General features: G+C 39.8%; 1 protein-coding gene across 1 annotated transcript; it reads right to left on the bottom strand.

The window, feature by feature from the left end:
- Positions 1 to 9,869: 9,869 nt before the first annotated feature.
- LOC126284865 (uncharacterized) lies at positions 9,870 to 13,007 on the bottom strand. The gene is given in 3 exon segments (XM_049984101.1): positions 9,870 to 10,937; positions 11,442 to 11,560; positions 12,980 to 13,007. Coding segments are annotated over 3 exon segments (1,215 nt in total).
- Positions 13,008 to 14,991: the final 1,984 nt, after the last annotated feature.

Genomic DNA, 14,991 nt, shown 5'->3' with positions numbered 1-14,991 from the left:
TTATTTCATTAGGCATTTTTGTAAATATCATAAATTAAGAGCTCCAAAGTGTAATCATATGTTTTCAAGTTTGAATGTGTCGTATTTGCGACACTTTCTACAAGGAAATGTCAATAGCGAGGATAATGGCCTCTTTTTTTTCCACCTGTGCCTCTGAAAGGCACACACTAATGGCTTTTTTCGAAGCGACTGTCGCGCAGCTGGGTGCCCACCATGCATTACGTGAAGATGGTCACTTAACTTTCTCATCGAAATATTTACGACACCAGTTTGCACTACAGTGACAGTCTCATATAAAAAATTTCACAGGTCGAGAATTTGCGTTACAAATGTGTAGAAACAAAATCCTATAAATACAAAGTGTCCAAAAAATTTTCGTCGGCATTGTGATACATTTACGCATATGTATACATTTCATAATTCTGAAAGTACGATTCTTGGTTTCCAATATCCTTTTCCCCAAATCAGAGTCTCTAACGACTACTTATTATGCCTTATCTTATTATACATATACATATTCGTTGACACTTCTTCAATATTTCATCATAAGAAATATGTAGCATAATCAAATTCCTCATATACGGTAGCATTATCTTATTGATCATAAACATACCTCAACAGCAAAATATACAATAATACACAATAATAATATAATATCATAACATCTCAGTCAATTCTCAAAATCGTCGTAGCTTCCTCCAATAATTTCAAAACCTAAAAAAAAATTCTCTGCTCATTTCAATAGTGTCATCTACCTCAAATGTGCTTTAAAAATCATGATCCCATACCAAATAGTCATTCAAAGCTCTCATAGTATCATGATGGTTCCAAAAAAGTATGAACAGTTCACAATGTACAGACAAAATACAATTTCATAAGTGTGAAGTTATCCAACGGTGTAAATATGTAAACATCTGTCACTGATGTAGTATAATAAATGTTTGTTTCTCTCAGTTAAATGATCAGATAGCTGTGTAATATATGTGTTAGAGAAATATGCTGCCGATGTGTAAAGTTGTATAAGGAAATATCATATTAGCTAGGGCTCCTTGTGCTTGCCACGCACATGGTACACAAAGTAAGCGTGTACCCCCCTGAGGATTAATGTAATTATACCCTCAAGTGTTAAAGATTACAGCAATGGAATGAAATGTATCACGGAAAACCTTTGTATCATCGTAATTAAAAAATCTTTAAAAATAAATGTTTTAGGTACAAAATTAATCACTCAAATACGTGTACTGTAGCGATAAACTGTGCGTCTTGTTGTAAGATAATCTCTGTGGAAGTGTCATAGTTATCGTCCTCCGAAAGCTAAATTCAGCAGAAGTCAATATACTTACCTCATGATAAACAAAAGTGAAATGCTTTACATATAGATATCTTAGTTATTACGCTTATTGCCATGATGAAGAAAGTACTGTGCTGTAACGTATTGTTGTGCTACAGAAAAGGCTGTCTCATTGTAGCTATACCACAAAGGTTACTACTAAAACATGTTTTACTTTCCAGAAGAATTCAGAAAAACTGTGCAGATATAAAACAGACACACCGCAACAGAAACATTGTAAATTGTCACTCATTAGTAGCGTCGTGATACAATCGTGTAGCTGTCACATAAACTAACCACTGTGTCATATGGTATCTCACAGAAAGTACTTTAAATCCAGAATGTATTATCAAGTAAACCAAAATGTTGCATTAAAATCTCATTAGCAGTGCTGGTAAATGTTCTAAGTATGTGAGCCTTATAGTCGTTATGTAATCGTGCAACTAACAAGCAAGAATGTACACACACTTTAACACTGTGTCGTCTCTTCACAATAACAATGCATTCGTAATTTCTGTTTAAATAAGTTCTCTTGGTTCTTGACTGGATATTTAACTTCAAACATTGTTGCATGTTAACAGATTCTAAGTCTGACAAAGCATACTAGAATGTAAAGTGAAAAGTTATATGGCAAAGGCAAAGTTAAAAAGCAGATTATCTTTCAATAAACGGTTTTACATGTGAAATGTGGTGTAAACCTTTACTCTTACGAGTAGGCAGAGAGAGTTTCGACTTCAACGCAAATATCATGTGGTGTACGTTGGTAATGCTAAAATTTTTCTCAAGGTTAGCGTCTACTTTATTTTTCTCGGAGCCAGCCGGCTCACGTGGCTGCCTACAGTGTGAATCATTGTCTGTTTCTTTGTCGGCGCGCGTCGTTATTAGGATTTGGAGGCCTAACTTCTACAAATTCACCTTGACGAGAATTCCCTGCCCTGTTTGAAGCTCGCCAGTTCTGATGGAATTCTGGTCTGTTGTTACGATTATATCGTCTGTCGTCATAACAGTAGATTCCGTAATTTCCTTCTTGTTGGACACATGGTCTAGAATGTCTCCCTGAATCGTAACTGCGCTCTGAATTGTTGTGTCTCAAGTTATTCTGTCTCCCATGATAATAATTGTTTTGGTTACCATATTGTCGGTTTCTGTGGTTATCTATGACATATTCATTACTACAGAAATGCGCTCTTTCTCTGTAACACTTACTACTGTGCCAACAGTTATCATATGGGTGGTGTCTGTTTTGGTCACGATTTGTGTAGTGAGAATAGCCTTGTTGTGTCCAGTTACTATTTCTTTCATCGCGGAATTGCGAGGGATATGACCTGTAATTGTTGTGTTCCTGTTTTCGTGTTCCGCAATTGTCAGTGTCAATTTCTAATTCTTGTAAGAGTCCCTGAAAAGCTTCAATGTCGTCTTTGCAACGTCCTGCAAAATAATATGTCGTAAATGTTCAGGAAGTTTGATTAAGCAAATGCGGATGAGTTCTGAGGGGCTGTATGAGTTTAACAGGTACTGATTTTTGTGCAACAAGTCTTCAAAATATTTCACAAGACTGGAAAATTCAGATTGTTAGAAATGTTTCATCATTATGATGCTATGTTTTACTCGGTCTTGTGTGGCTTGAGACCAATATGCTGAGAGGAAGGCATGGTAAAATTCTCCTTCACTGTGGCAATCGTGAATGACCGATCGCATTCTTACAGCTGGTTCATTCTCTAAGTAGCCACACATAAATTCTAATCTGTGTTCTAATGACCAGTTGGAGGGGGGGGGGGGCAAATGAGAGAATTGATGAAGCCACGCTTGTAGATGAATGTCCTTGCCAGAATTCTTAAATGTTTTGAATTTATGTGTAGTAATGAACAGCTTATAGTCAAAATCATCATGTCGGGGAGTGGCGTGTCGATCATTGTTACGTCGTTTCGGCGGTTCCATCTCAAAATTCGGTGTACCTTGCCAATTTGTTTCATAATTTCCAAAGTGCCCTGTGTTATTATTTTGTGGCTGTTCCGTATTTCTATGTCCCTCTTCCTGTATTGGAGCGCGAGTGTCCTCTGAAATACGTAATTCTTGTATTACCTGTGTCAGCTGATCTTGTACTTCCCGGATTTCTCTTTGGTGTTGCGTACTAATTTGATTCAGACTTTGTTTGAATTTCCTAATTTGTTCGCACTCTTCTGTGTCATTAAAGACTACCGGTTTTGTGTTATTCAGATTATCATCTACCTTCGTAGATAAATTATTTAGCTGATCCGAAAGTTCAACTACTTTCTCTGGTAATGAACTAATTTCCTCCATGTGTCTTTCTGAACCAATTTTCAGAGTATCTACTGTGTCCTTTAAGTTTTATTGAGTTTTTGCAAGTTGCATAACCGAATTGGTAGATGCAACTGAGTCAATTGTAGCTTGCAAGGTCTCATGATTTTCATGAACAATAGTTTGCAGTTCTTTTATGGCTGCTTCGTGATTCTGTAATGCATTTTCATGCCGCGAAAAAATAGGTTGGAAATGCTCACAAATTTGTGTTTTTACGTCATTACAGACTTTTTGACATTTCGATTCGATTTTATGTAATTCAGTAGTTAAATCTTCACGTGTTTGTTGAAGTGTATGTTCCACTGAGTCTAACTTCTGAAGCTTTTGTTCCATTGCGTCTAACGTTTGAAGATTTTGTTCTAATGTGTCTAACATTTGAAGCTTTTGCTGTGTTTGTCTCTGATTTTGTTCCATTGTGTCTAACTTTTGAAGCTTTTGTCCCATTTGTTGCATTAATTGTAATAACAATGCACTGGTGTCTGAAACATGTTCCTCAGTGTTATTCGGCAATGCATTTGAACCGGCAACATTCGCAGTTTGAAAAGCAGAAAATGTGTCTTGACTTATTTGAGAAAACGGTGAGACGCAAAACCTGAATCTACAGTATTTGCAAGATTGTGTCCTGTCATTTCGGATTCCTGAGGCAAGCTGTTGCCGGCCGATCGATCGATAATGCTTCCCTGTTCACTAATTGTTTCACTGTCTACACCATTGTTTGCAGCCCCCTCCATTTCCCTATGTACAATTACCAAATTACTACGTTGAACATTAGTTAATTCATTACTCGGTGGCGCTAACACACTGCTTTCGTCTTCACTGTCATTTTTCAGTTTACTTTGGAGCCTAGTATTACGTTTTTCACACGTCATTATTGTCACAATATTTCACACGATAACACAGAAAAGCACAATTTGAAGAGCAAAAATAAGCACTGAAAATAATATCTGAAAATAATATCTAGTTAATTGCAAGCGTAGCTGCGAAATACTTGGTGGAAACCTACATGCATGCCACAACTGTTTTACTGTACAACAATGAAAAACTACAACTACAGAGGAAATTCTCTCTACAATAAATAAACAAAAGCTGCACTAACTACACAAACTACAAGAAAAGAATCAGAAGATACCAGTGAGGTATCCTTGGCTAAGGGTCGACATATTCCCCTTAGAAAAATTATACAAGACTGTGCTTTGACTGACACACAATATTTTTAGCACAACACAATCTGACTTTCAGTAATCGCTACAAAGAATGGCCCTGACTAACATTAACCTATACCTTTCACAAATCACTTACCTCACAAAAATCTTCATTGCTCGAACTACTGCAATACATCGAGTGCCACTACTGCCAGCTAAATAAAAGATTCAGACTATGGAAGGCACTAACTACTGATAGGCATACTTAGCAAATGATAGTTTTAAATGGAGAACAAACACTGTATTTACCTTAATAGTCATAATATATATAGCAGTTCATGACATCCAGTCTTACAAATTTCAAAACTCTGCCATTTCTCTCCCCACATCCACCACTGTTGGCGGCTCACCTCCAACTGCGCAACGCTACACGCTGTTAACAGCCAACTGCCCAACACTACAATGGCAGACAACAATGCAAACTAGCCACAGACTGCACACAGCACAGCCAGGGATTTTCATAAAGAGCGCTACGTGGCGTTACCAATATAAAAACCTAAATAGCTTACGCTCGTCCGTCTCTGCACTACTAGATGGCGCTGCCATAGAGTCGGACCAAATTCTGCTTCACCCAATCTGCTTATTAATATGTAACACAGCCAATGAGGTTGCTGCTAATGTAGAACCTTTTCTCCTCGTGGATCACACTCGTGCAATGATACGTGAATGTGCGAGGTATTATAACGAGTGTACAGACCTCCGATTAGTCTGTCTGCATTTGTCTGCCCCAGTCTGTATCAATCTGCAGTAGTCTGTACCAGTCCGTACAAGTTCTACATTTGTCTATACCAGTCTGTAGTCAAGTTTCAGTCTGCACCTAATAAGATTACCATATTCCTGTACATAGCCATGAAGATAAATGTATAGACACTTTTGTCAAGTATCAGAGATATATGTTAGAACAAGATTCAAGTACCAATACCAAAGGAACTTCAGATTGTCAATTGTAAATAGCATCTAGAGCCAAGTTAAGTAATTTTTATGCTTGTTATTATTTTAATAAATGTGTGTGAAAATTAATCAAGTTCTGTTTAATGTTGGTCACTCTAAGTGTGCAAGTCGTATTTCTATCGTCTGACCTAATGGCAAAAGATAAACACGCCACAATAACACCACGAGATATATTGTGGACACTCGCCTACTTCGTTAGAGCGACAGGTCAAATAATCTGATGGTGTGTGTACTGAAGGTCTTACAGTACGCACACCACACAATGTTAGCAGGCTTGCTTGAGTACTCACTTTTATGGGGTACTCACTGTTTTTGGACCCACTTTGTCTTCCACTTCCTTGTTATGGAACTTTTGTTGAGTTCTGCAGCCCAGCACACCTTTTAACTGCCTTCTAACGTCCATGTGTTGTTCCCTTTGGATAGCCACAGTCTTTAGTGCGTTGATTTCTTCAGCCACTTCTATTACACTCTACGCATTTGCCTTGTCCATTGTTGCATATACTCTGCTTATAAACGTGATACCGAGTTAATGTCGGTTCTTGCACATGTAACTATAGCTGTTTTACCGCTACTAGCAGCTGCATCATCTCTAAATGTCACAGAAGTGTATCCGATAGCTTTTTCTCAGTGATGCTTCGTAAACGCCTCCAGAATTCGAAAGACATTCTGTCATCTATCTGTTTGTTACGTAGTACTCGCTGTACCCATCACTTTACTTTCTTACACTGGTCGATTACTGTTTTTTTCAGATGTATGTACTGTCGTTCTTGGATGTTTCAATATAATGTCCGCAACTGTAGTAGGCGCTCTAGCATCCAAACTCTTTACCATTAACGCGAATTATGTGTGATCGTTGGTCACATTGTTCTGTTCAAATACTAAGTCTAACATTGCGAAACAAAATTTCGGGTTTTCTGGCAAGAACTGCAGAGTTTGCTCTGTCATAATTGGCTAGATTTCTAAGTTGTATTTGTCAGATTGCCTGTTGATTGAATTTCTGCCGTCTCTTAAAATCATGGACATGTCTCTCTGTTATGGTGCATTCCTCTCGCAGCCTGAAGATCTTTGATGTGATACTACAAGTTTTCTTGTAGTTTTAACGACTACAACTTGGCCTGAGCTTGACTAGCGTCTTGATATGATGATAACATATGACTCTGCTTGGTCTTTGCTGTTTGCGAATTTTTCTCCGTTTTTGTATATTCATCATCTTAATAAGCTAACTAAAAGACACGTTTGGATGATACAATTTATTAATGTGTAACTTATGAACTTACACAAACTGTCAAACAACAATATTCCAAAGAGTAATGACCAATTCACAGTGGCCCTCACAGCACAGTCATGTCATGGCATCATTGCATTAAGACGAATCCAGACTGTCTGTCACACCATGGCATGTCAAGTCAATTCAAAACACATGGTCTCAACTCACATTGTCCTCAAGTGTTTTTTTGCAGGAATTGCGATCTGCACATGACGATTTTCAACTGCTTTTACACGCATATTGCGCACACACAGTATGTGTCAGGTTTTATATGTGGATGCTGGAGTCCACATTTGTTCAAAAATGTCAAGTATGGAACTCAAAACGGAATCTAAAAACAACTCAAAAAGGATATAAGTCCGAAAAATGTCATTATGAGGTACATAAGTGGAATTTTACATTCTGTACAGGGAGGACAAGGAAGAGGGACTTGCATTTTATAAATATTTTAGGAGGTTGAAGGACCAGTTTTTTCATTTGTTATGTCAAACTGCGCCCAGAATAACTAAAAGATACACAGGGTTACAAACTGCCATCACATCCTGTGAAAAATCTGTGTTTTAGTGTAAGTTCAGTTGTCAATCAAGTACAAATTTTTGCATATTCGTCATATCTCTCTCAATACCTTTACCTTCAACATTTATGGGTCTTCTGCACATCGAGTATTTGGATTTTAATAGTTGAGGTGCCTTATTTGAACTAGGGGTAATTGATGGGGCACATAAATACTGACTGCAGATGCTTGTAAAACTGTCTCACATACCAACAAGGAAAGCTACTTAACAATAAATAAGACTGCCACAAACATTTTTAAACAAAAACTCTAGCAAATTATTTGACATACACTTCACAAAAAAAGCCTTTTGGCATTGCAGTGCCTGAAGGTTTCAGTCCATTACTTTACAAAACATTATAAATGCCTACCAATGTACAAATAAATTACACTTACTGATCAATCTGATTCTACTCACAGTACTTCTTTTCCTTCAAGTTGAAGCCATATTGTAATTCATTTCTTTTTAAAATATTAAATACAGTACTGGTACGTATAAAACTCCACTTTATAAATGTAGTAGAGGCAAGTAGTTTACTACACTCATGTCATACAATTCAGAGTGCTGCTTCAATGTGCCATTAATCTTTGATCATTTATTACAAAATTATAAATTTTAATGAAACGAATAACGAAACAAAGCAATTTATGACAAATAACAAAACCAACAAACAGTGCCGGCCTTAGCCATCCAGGTGCGCCGTGCGAGTCGTCCAGTTGGCGCCCTTTATTGTATAAATAGCGAACCTGGCAGTGCTTTGCAACACGGTATTTGATTGTTTTCTAGAAATTGTCTTAAGTGGTTAATGGAGTCATCTTATGATCATAACATGGTTTTTTCCATCGTAAATTTGAGTATTTTATTTTTTAAAATGGAAATGAAATCCAAATAATCTGAAAGCCCGCTAAGACGCTCCATGTGAGTCTTGTGTAGCCTGTGACGTCGGTCCAGCATGCTGCTGTCGCTGCCGTAACAGTCAGTATAGCAGTGATATATCGTTTGGGCATTCACGTTTTGGGAAATTGTCTAAAAATATTGCGTAGTACTGCACTGTACATCTACAAAAAATCCAGAAAATTGTTTTTGCGTGTTCCAAACAAAGAAAAGATGCGTAAAATGTGGTTGAAACAGGCTTGTATATCCCAAATATTTCTTTTCTTTTCTGAAGCACTCCTGTACTAAAGTGAACAAAACAAAACAAAAATTATTCAAATTGGTCAAGCCATTTCTTTGTTTTGGTGAGACTAACACACAACAACTGATTTTTATATATAGGAGGTAATATGTATAACGAAAAAACACTAATTTTGAATTGGGTACATCTTTTTATTGAATTTAATATAACTGTAAGCCATAAACCTATATTTTCTGTCAGTCATCTGAACACAAAACATATTACACCTAATGAAAAACAATTATAAACAACTAAAATTTTGAAACTTCCTGGCAGATTAAAACTGTGTGCCCGACCGAGACTCGAACTCGGGACCTTTGCCTTTCGCGGGCAAGTGCTCTACCAACTGAGCTACCGAAGCACGACTCATGTCCGGTACTCACAGCTTTACTTCTGCCAGTATCCGTCTCCTACCTTCCAAACTTCATATCAGCGCACACTCCGCTGCAGAGTGAAAATCTCATTCTGGAAACATCCCCCAGGCTGTGGCTAAGCCATGTCTCCGCAATATCCTTTCTTTCAGGAGTGCTAGTTCTGCAGGTTTCGCAGAAGAGCTTCTGTAAAGTTTGGAAGGTAGGAGACGGATACTGGCAGAAGTAAAGCTGTGAGTACCGGACGTGAGTCGTGCTTCGGTAGCTCAGTTGGTAGAGCACTTGCCCGTGAAACGCAAAGGTCCCGAGTTCGAGTCTCGGTCGGGCACACAGTTTTAATCTGCCAGGAAGTTTCATATCAGCGCACACTCCGCTGCAGAGTGAAAATCTCATTCTGGAAACATCCCCCAGGCTGTGGCTAAGCCATGTCTCCGCAATATCCTTTCTTTCAAGAGTGCTAGTTCTGCAAGTTTCGCAGAAGAGCTTCTGTAACGTTTGGAAGGTAGGAGACGGATACTGGCAGAAGTAAAGCTGTGAGTACCGGACGTGAGTCGTGCTTCGGTAGCTCAGTTGGTAGAGCACTTGCCCGCGAAAGGCAAAGGTCCCGAGTTCGAGTCTCGGTCGGGCACACAGTTTTAATCTGCCAGGAAGTTTCATATCAGCGCACACTCCGCTGCAGAGTGAAAATCTCATTCTGGGAACTAAAATTTTACTTTTCTCGCTTTTCTGTCGGCAAAGTCTCTAATCAGGTTAGCAAAGTCCAGGTTTTCTGCAACTTCATTTTCAATGGACAGTAAGGCCAAACTGGTTAGTCTTTTTTGAGACATTGTAGACCGCAAGTACGTTTTTATCAACTTCAGTTTGGAAAAACTGTGTTCGCCGCTTGCGACAGTCACTGATATTGTTAGCAAAATACGTAACGTTATCCAGATGTTGGGATATAACTCTTGAAGATTATGCTTTTTTATGAAGTCTAAGGCTTCAATAGGCGTTACCTGGCTGTCTTCGAGATAGTGTTGCAGGCCTAAAATTTCGTCGCACAGCAAATTTTCATCAATATCTGACTTCATGTTGACAGTTAACTTTTCTTGTAATTTAGAACAGCATTCTATTAGTTCTTCTTTATTTTGATTTTTTTAAATGTCAAACAAAAAACTCCACGTTGCAGAAAATTCTTGCATCTGTTCAAATCTTTCTTTCATGGATATGTACACGGTGTCCAACAGTGCATTGAAAAACTCTACTTTAAACTTCTTTTTTGGGTCAGTTATTTGATCATCAACAGCCTCTTCACCCGGCCTGCATTTAATACGTCTTAATCGCATTTGTGGTTTAAATAATGGCTGCGTATCAAGATCCGAAGCCAGTTCAGTTGCTGTTACAATAGCTTGTTCGAAACCTGTTTGTCTATATGTTTCCAAATAAGAGCAACATTTGTCAAGGATTCCCATAAACTCGACAAAGTTGATTGTGAGTGACTGACTTGCTTTACTCACAACGTTAATTTGAAACAGAACATCATACCATATCAGGAGAGAAACAATGAAGCTGAAGTCTTTTAATTGTCCTCCTAGTGTTGTCGCTTCGTGTGACACTGCAGCATCGCTTTGTTCAGTAGCATCGGCCAAGGAAACCAAAGCGTCATGCATTTCGCATAATTGATAACGAACCGCTTTGACGCTATCAATTCGAGCTTCCCAGCGTGTGTCACTTACATTTTTCAGGGTGTATATCTTCAAATGGTCGGTCAAAATTTTCCACCTATTTACCGATCCAGCAAATAGATTAAACATTTTTTGTAACATTCTGAACAGTGTCATGGATTTTACTGATGATTTTGCCGCATCACACAATACCAAATTATAACTATGGCATCCACATGGCACAAAAAAAGCTAGTGGATTTAAATTCTTAATTCTGTTCTGGACACCTTTATTTTTCCCCTTCATGTTCGCGCCGTTATCGTAGCCCTGTCCTCTGCAGTCATTAATGTTAAGGTCAAGATCACTCAATGTTTTTAAAATGCTTTCTGTGAGACCTTCACCGGTTGTATCATCTATTTGCAGAAATGAGATGAAATGTTCTTTTACACTTACGCCATCCTCTGTTATGTCGACGCATCTTAAAATTATCGAAAGTTGTTCTTTGTGGCTTATATCTGGAGTACAGTCAGCTATGATTGCATAATACTTTGAACCCTTTATGCGGGATACGATTGTAGACATAACGTGTGATGCCATGAGTTCTATTAATTCATTTTGTATATTTTTGCCGCAATAATGGTCAGCCAAATCACCATTCAATGCCAGTCTGACGTGCTCTTCCATGATTGGATCAAACTTTGCCAATAACTGTACAAGACCTAAGAATTTTCCATTATTTGGGGTAAATACACTCCTGGAAATTTAAATAAGAACACCGTGAATTCATTGCCCCAGGAAGGGGAAACTTTATTGACACATTCCTGGGGTCAGATACATCACATGATCACACTGACAGAACCACAGGCACATAGACACAGGCAACAGAGCATGCACAATGTCGGCACTAGTGCAGTGTATATCCACCTTTCGCAGCAATGCAGGCTGCTATTCTCCCATGGAGACGATCATAGAGATGCTGGATGTAGTCCTGTGGAACGGCTTGTCATGCCATTTCCACCTGGCGCCTCAGTTGGACCAGCGTTCGTGCTGGACGTGCAGACTGCGTGAGACGACGCTTCATCCAGTCCCAAACATGCTCAATGGGGGACAGATCCGGAGATCTTGCTGGCCAGGGTAGTTGACTTACACCTTCTAGAGCACGTTGGGTGGCACGGGATACATGCGGAAGTGCATTGTCCTGTTGGAACAGCAAGTTCCCTTGCCGGTCTAGGAATGGTAGAACGATGGGTTCGATGACGGTTTGGATGTACCGTGCACTATTCAGTGTCCCCGATCACCAGAGGTGTACGGCCAGTGTAGGAGATCGCTCCCCACACCATGATGCCGGGTGTTGGCCCTGTGTGCCTCGGTCGTATGCAGTCCTGATTGTGGCGCTCACCTGCACGGCGCCAAACACGCATACAACCATCATTGGCACCAAGGCAGAAGCGACTCTCATCGCTGAAGACGACACGTCTCCATTCGTCCCTCCACTCACGCCTGTCGCGACACCACTGGAGGCGGGCTGCACGATGTTGGGGCGTGAGCGGAAGACGGCCTAACGGTATGCGGGACCGTAGCCCAGCTTCATGGAGACAGTTGCGAATGGTTCTCGCCGATACCCCAGGAGCAACAGTGTCCCTAATTTGCTGGGAAGTGGCGGTGCGGTCCCCTACGGCACTGCGTAGGATCCTACGGTCTTGGCGTGCATCCGTGCGTCGCTGCTGTCCGGTCCCCGGTCGACGGGCACGTGCACCTTCCGCCGACCACTGGCGACAACATCGATGTACTGTGGAGACCTCACGCCCCACGTGTTGAGCAATTCGGCGGTACGTCCACCCGGCCTCCCCCATGCCCACTATATGCCCTCGCTCAAAGTCCGTCAACTGCACATACGGTTCACGTCCACGCTGTCGCGGCATGCTACCAGTGTTAAAGACTGCGATGGAGCTCCGTATGCCACGGCAAACTGGTTGACACTGACGGCGGCGGTGCACAAATGCTGCGCAGCTAGCGCCATTCGACGGCCAACACCGCGGTTCCTGGTGTGTCCGCTGTGCCGTGCGTGTGATCATTGCTTGTACAGCCCTCTCGCAGTGTCCGGAGCAAGTATGGTGGGTCTGACACACCGGTGTCAATGTGTCCTTTTTTCCATTTCCAGGAGTGTAATTTATCTGATAACCCTCTGAATGCCATATTATTTTCAGCCAAATACAAAGTAATGTGTATCAATATTTGAAGCACATTGCTCCATCGTAAACTCTTTAGAAATTAGATTTTTGTTCTTCCTTGTCAATAGTTAATCCAGCTTTAAACCTGATTTCAGCTTCAGTCCATTGAGTAAATGCTTTTTTGTGGTTAGGACTATTTTCATGCAGTTTCAGAGCTTCACTTAAATGTTTCCAATTTCTGAAACCCACAGTGGTAGTCAAATTAGTAGTTGACTTTAAATCAAACAGTCGACAACAAAAGCAAAAAAACACTGTCGTTTGATACAGAATAAACTAGCCACCGTTGTCTGATAGTTTCTTCGTTTGATATTTTTTTGTGTAATGGGTTGAAGTGAAATGACGCCCATTTTCATCTTTTGGAAAGTTATTTAGACATATTTGTGAGGGTCCACGTATTATAATGCGATCTATATCTCTAGCATTTAGTACTTTTGGCCACGTACCTACATCAGAAACATTGTATTCTTTTATTGGAAGAACGTTGATACTTTCATCGACCACAGATGTCCATGTGTTGATTTTGACTTGGAGAAATATCAGAGGATTCATGCAAAGATGTACTGCGCTGGTCAATTTGATCACCTTCAATAGGTGATTGTATATTTTTTGTGTATAATTGTTCACAGTCTGAAGAAATATTTGCTGATACATGGTCTTTTGATTCAATATCTGAAGTATTTGCCTTAGAATTTCCTTTAAGGTACTTATAAATATTCAAGTGCTTTTTAGTTTCTTCAAGAACTTTTTCTTTTTCAGCTTTTCTTTTCCGATTTTCTGAACCAGAAAGCTTTTTTTAATCATTTCCTTCTTTTCTGGCATGATTTAATAATTTGTCAAATTATTGCTTGGACACTGCTCTATTTCGCGACCACAATATTCGATCTATAACAAATAAAGAAATTCACCTATCAGTAGACATAACTAGAAAAAAACCTGAACTGAAAGATAAAAATGTTTTTCGCACTTACCAGAAAATTAAAATGTTGACACAGTCACGACACTCGTTTCACTCACAATTATTCAGCCACGAAAACATAACCGCTGCCTCCGACTCTTACTGACATGCGGGTGCAAATCGTAGCGCTGCCAACATATGCAGTCTAACAAACATTGTGTGGCGCTGTATTATTTCAGTACGTTAGGGGAGAATTCTCTATGAATGCAGTGCACGCATTGCATGATGTATTAATTAATGTACATGAGTCATTAAGTCACAAATATTCGATATAAATACATTCGTATTAATTAAATCATAATGTAATGTATATTTCACAGTCTGTATTTTCTTTTATTTGGAGCGACCGGTAGTTTCTGTTGTGAACGAGAGATGGTGCGGCTGCATGGGCTCTTGTCTTGTTGCAGTTCTTGAAACAAATAAGAGAGGCGCTTCGGTAGAGTCCGTGCTAGCCCGTGTCAAACATGGATGGTTGCAGACAATACGAAGATTGCATTCAGCATGATTTCTCATCTGCTACCCCGAATTCATCGCGCATTCGTGAGATTAGCGACGTATGTTGAATGAGACTGAATAATATTTTAGTTTCGCGAAATGGGTGATTGTAAATTGTAATTTTTTTTTTACATGCGTTTAGTGCGTGGCGCCCCTTGGGCCCCGGCGCCCTGGGCGACTGCCCGGGTCGCCCCACCCTAAAGCCGGCGCTGCCAACAAACAACTGATATGAGCCACAAAACGATGACAAACCGACAAACGGAGATTTGAGCATGGCTGCATATTGGGAGCAAATGAGCTTGGGGTCATGTGATCAAAAATGGACACATGACACCAGCCATCAAAAGTGTCCTTCTGAGAAATCTTGATGGTGCCATAACAGGACAACCAGTGTGGATGCTAGCACTTTAAACGCGTTGCAGAATATTTTGATAAGAGATGATGTGATGTGACTTGATGTGATGGCCAGTGTGAACTGGCCTTCATCTGTAATTCCAAA

Source organism: Schistocerca gregaria, chromosome 8 (genome assembly GCF_023897955.1).
Source record: "Schistocerca gregaria isolate iqSchGreg1 chromosome 8, iqSchGreg1.2, whole genome shotgun sequence".
Classification (NCBI taxonomy): domain Eukaryota; kingdom Metazoa; phylum Arthropoda; class Insecta; order Orthoptera; family Acrididae; genus Schistocerca; species Schistocerca gregaria.
This window is presented reverse-complemented; position numbering and strand designations above follow the sequence as displayed.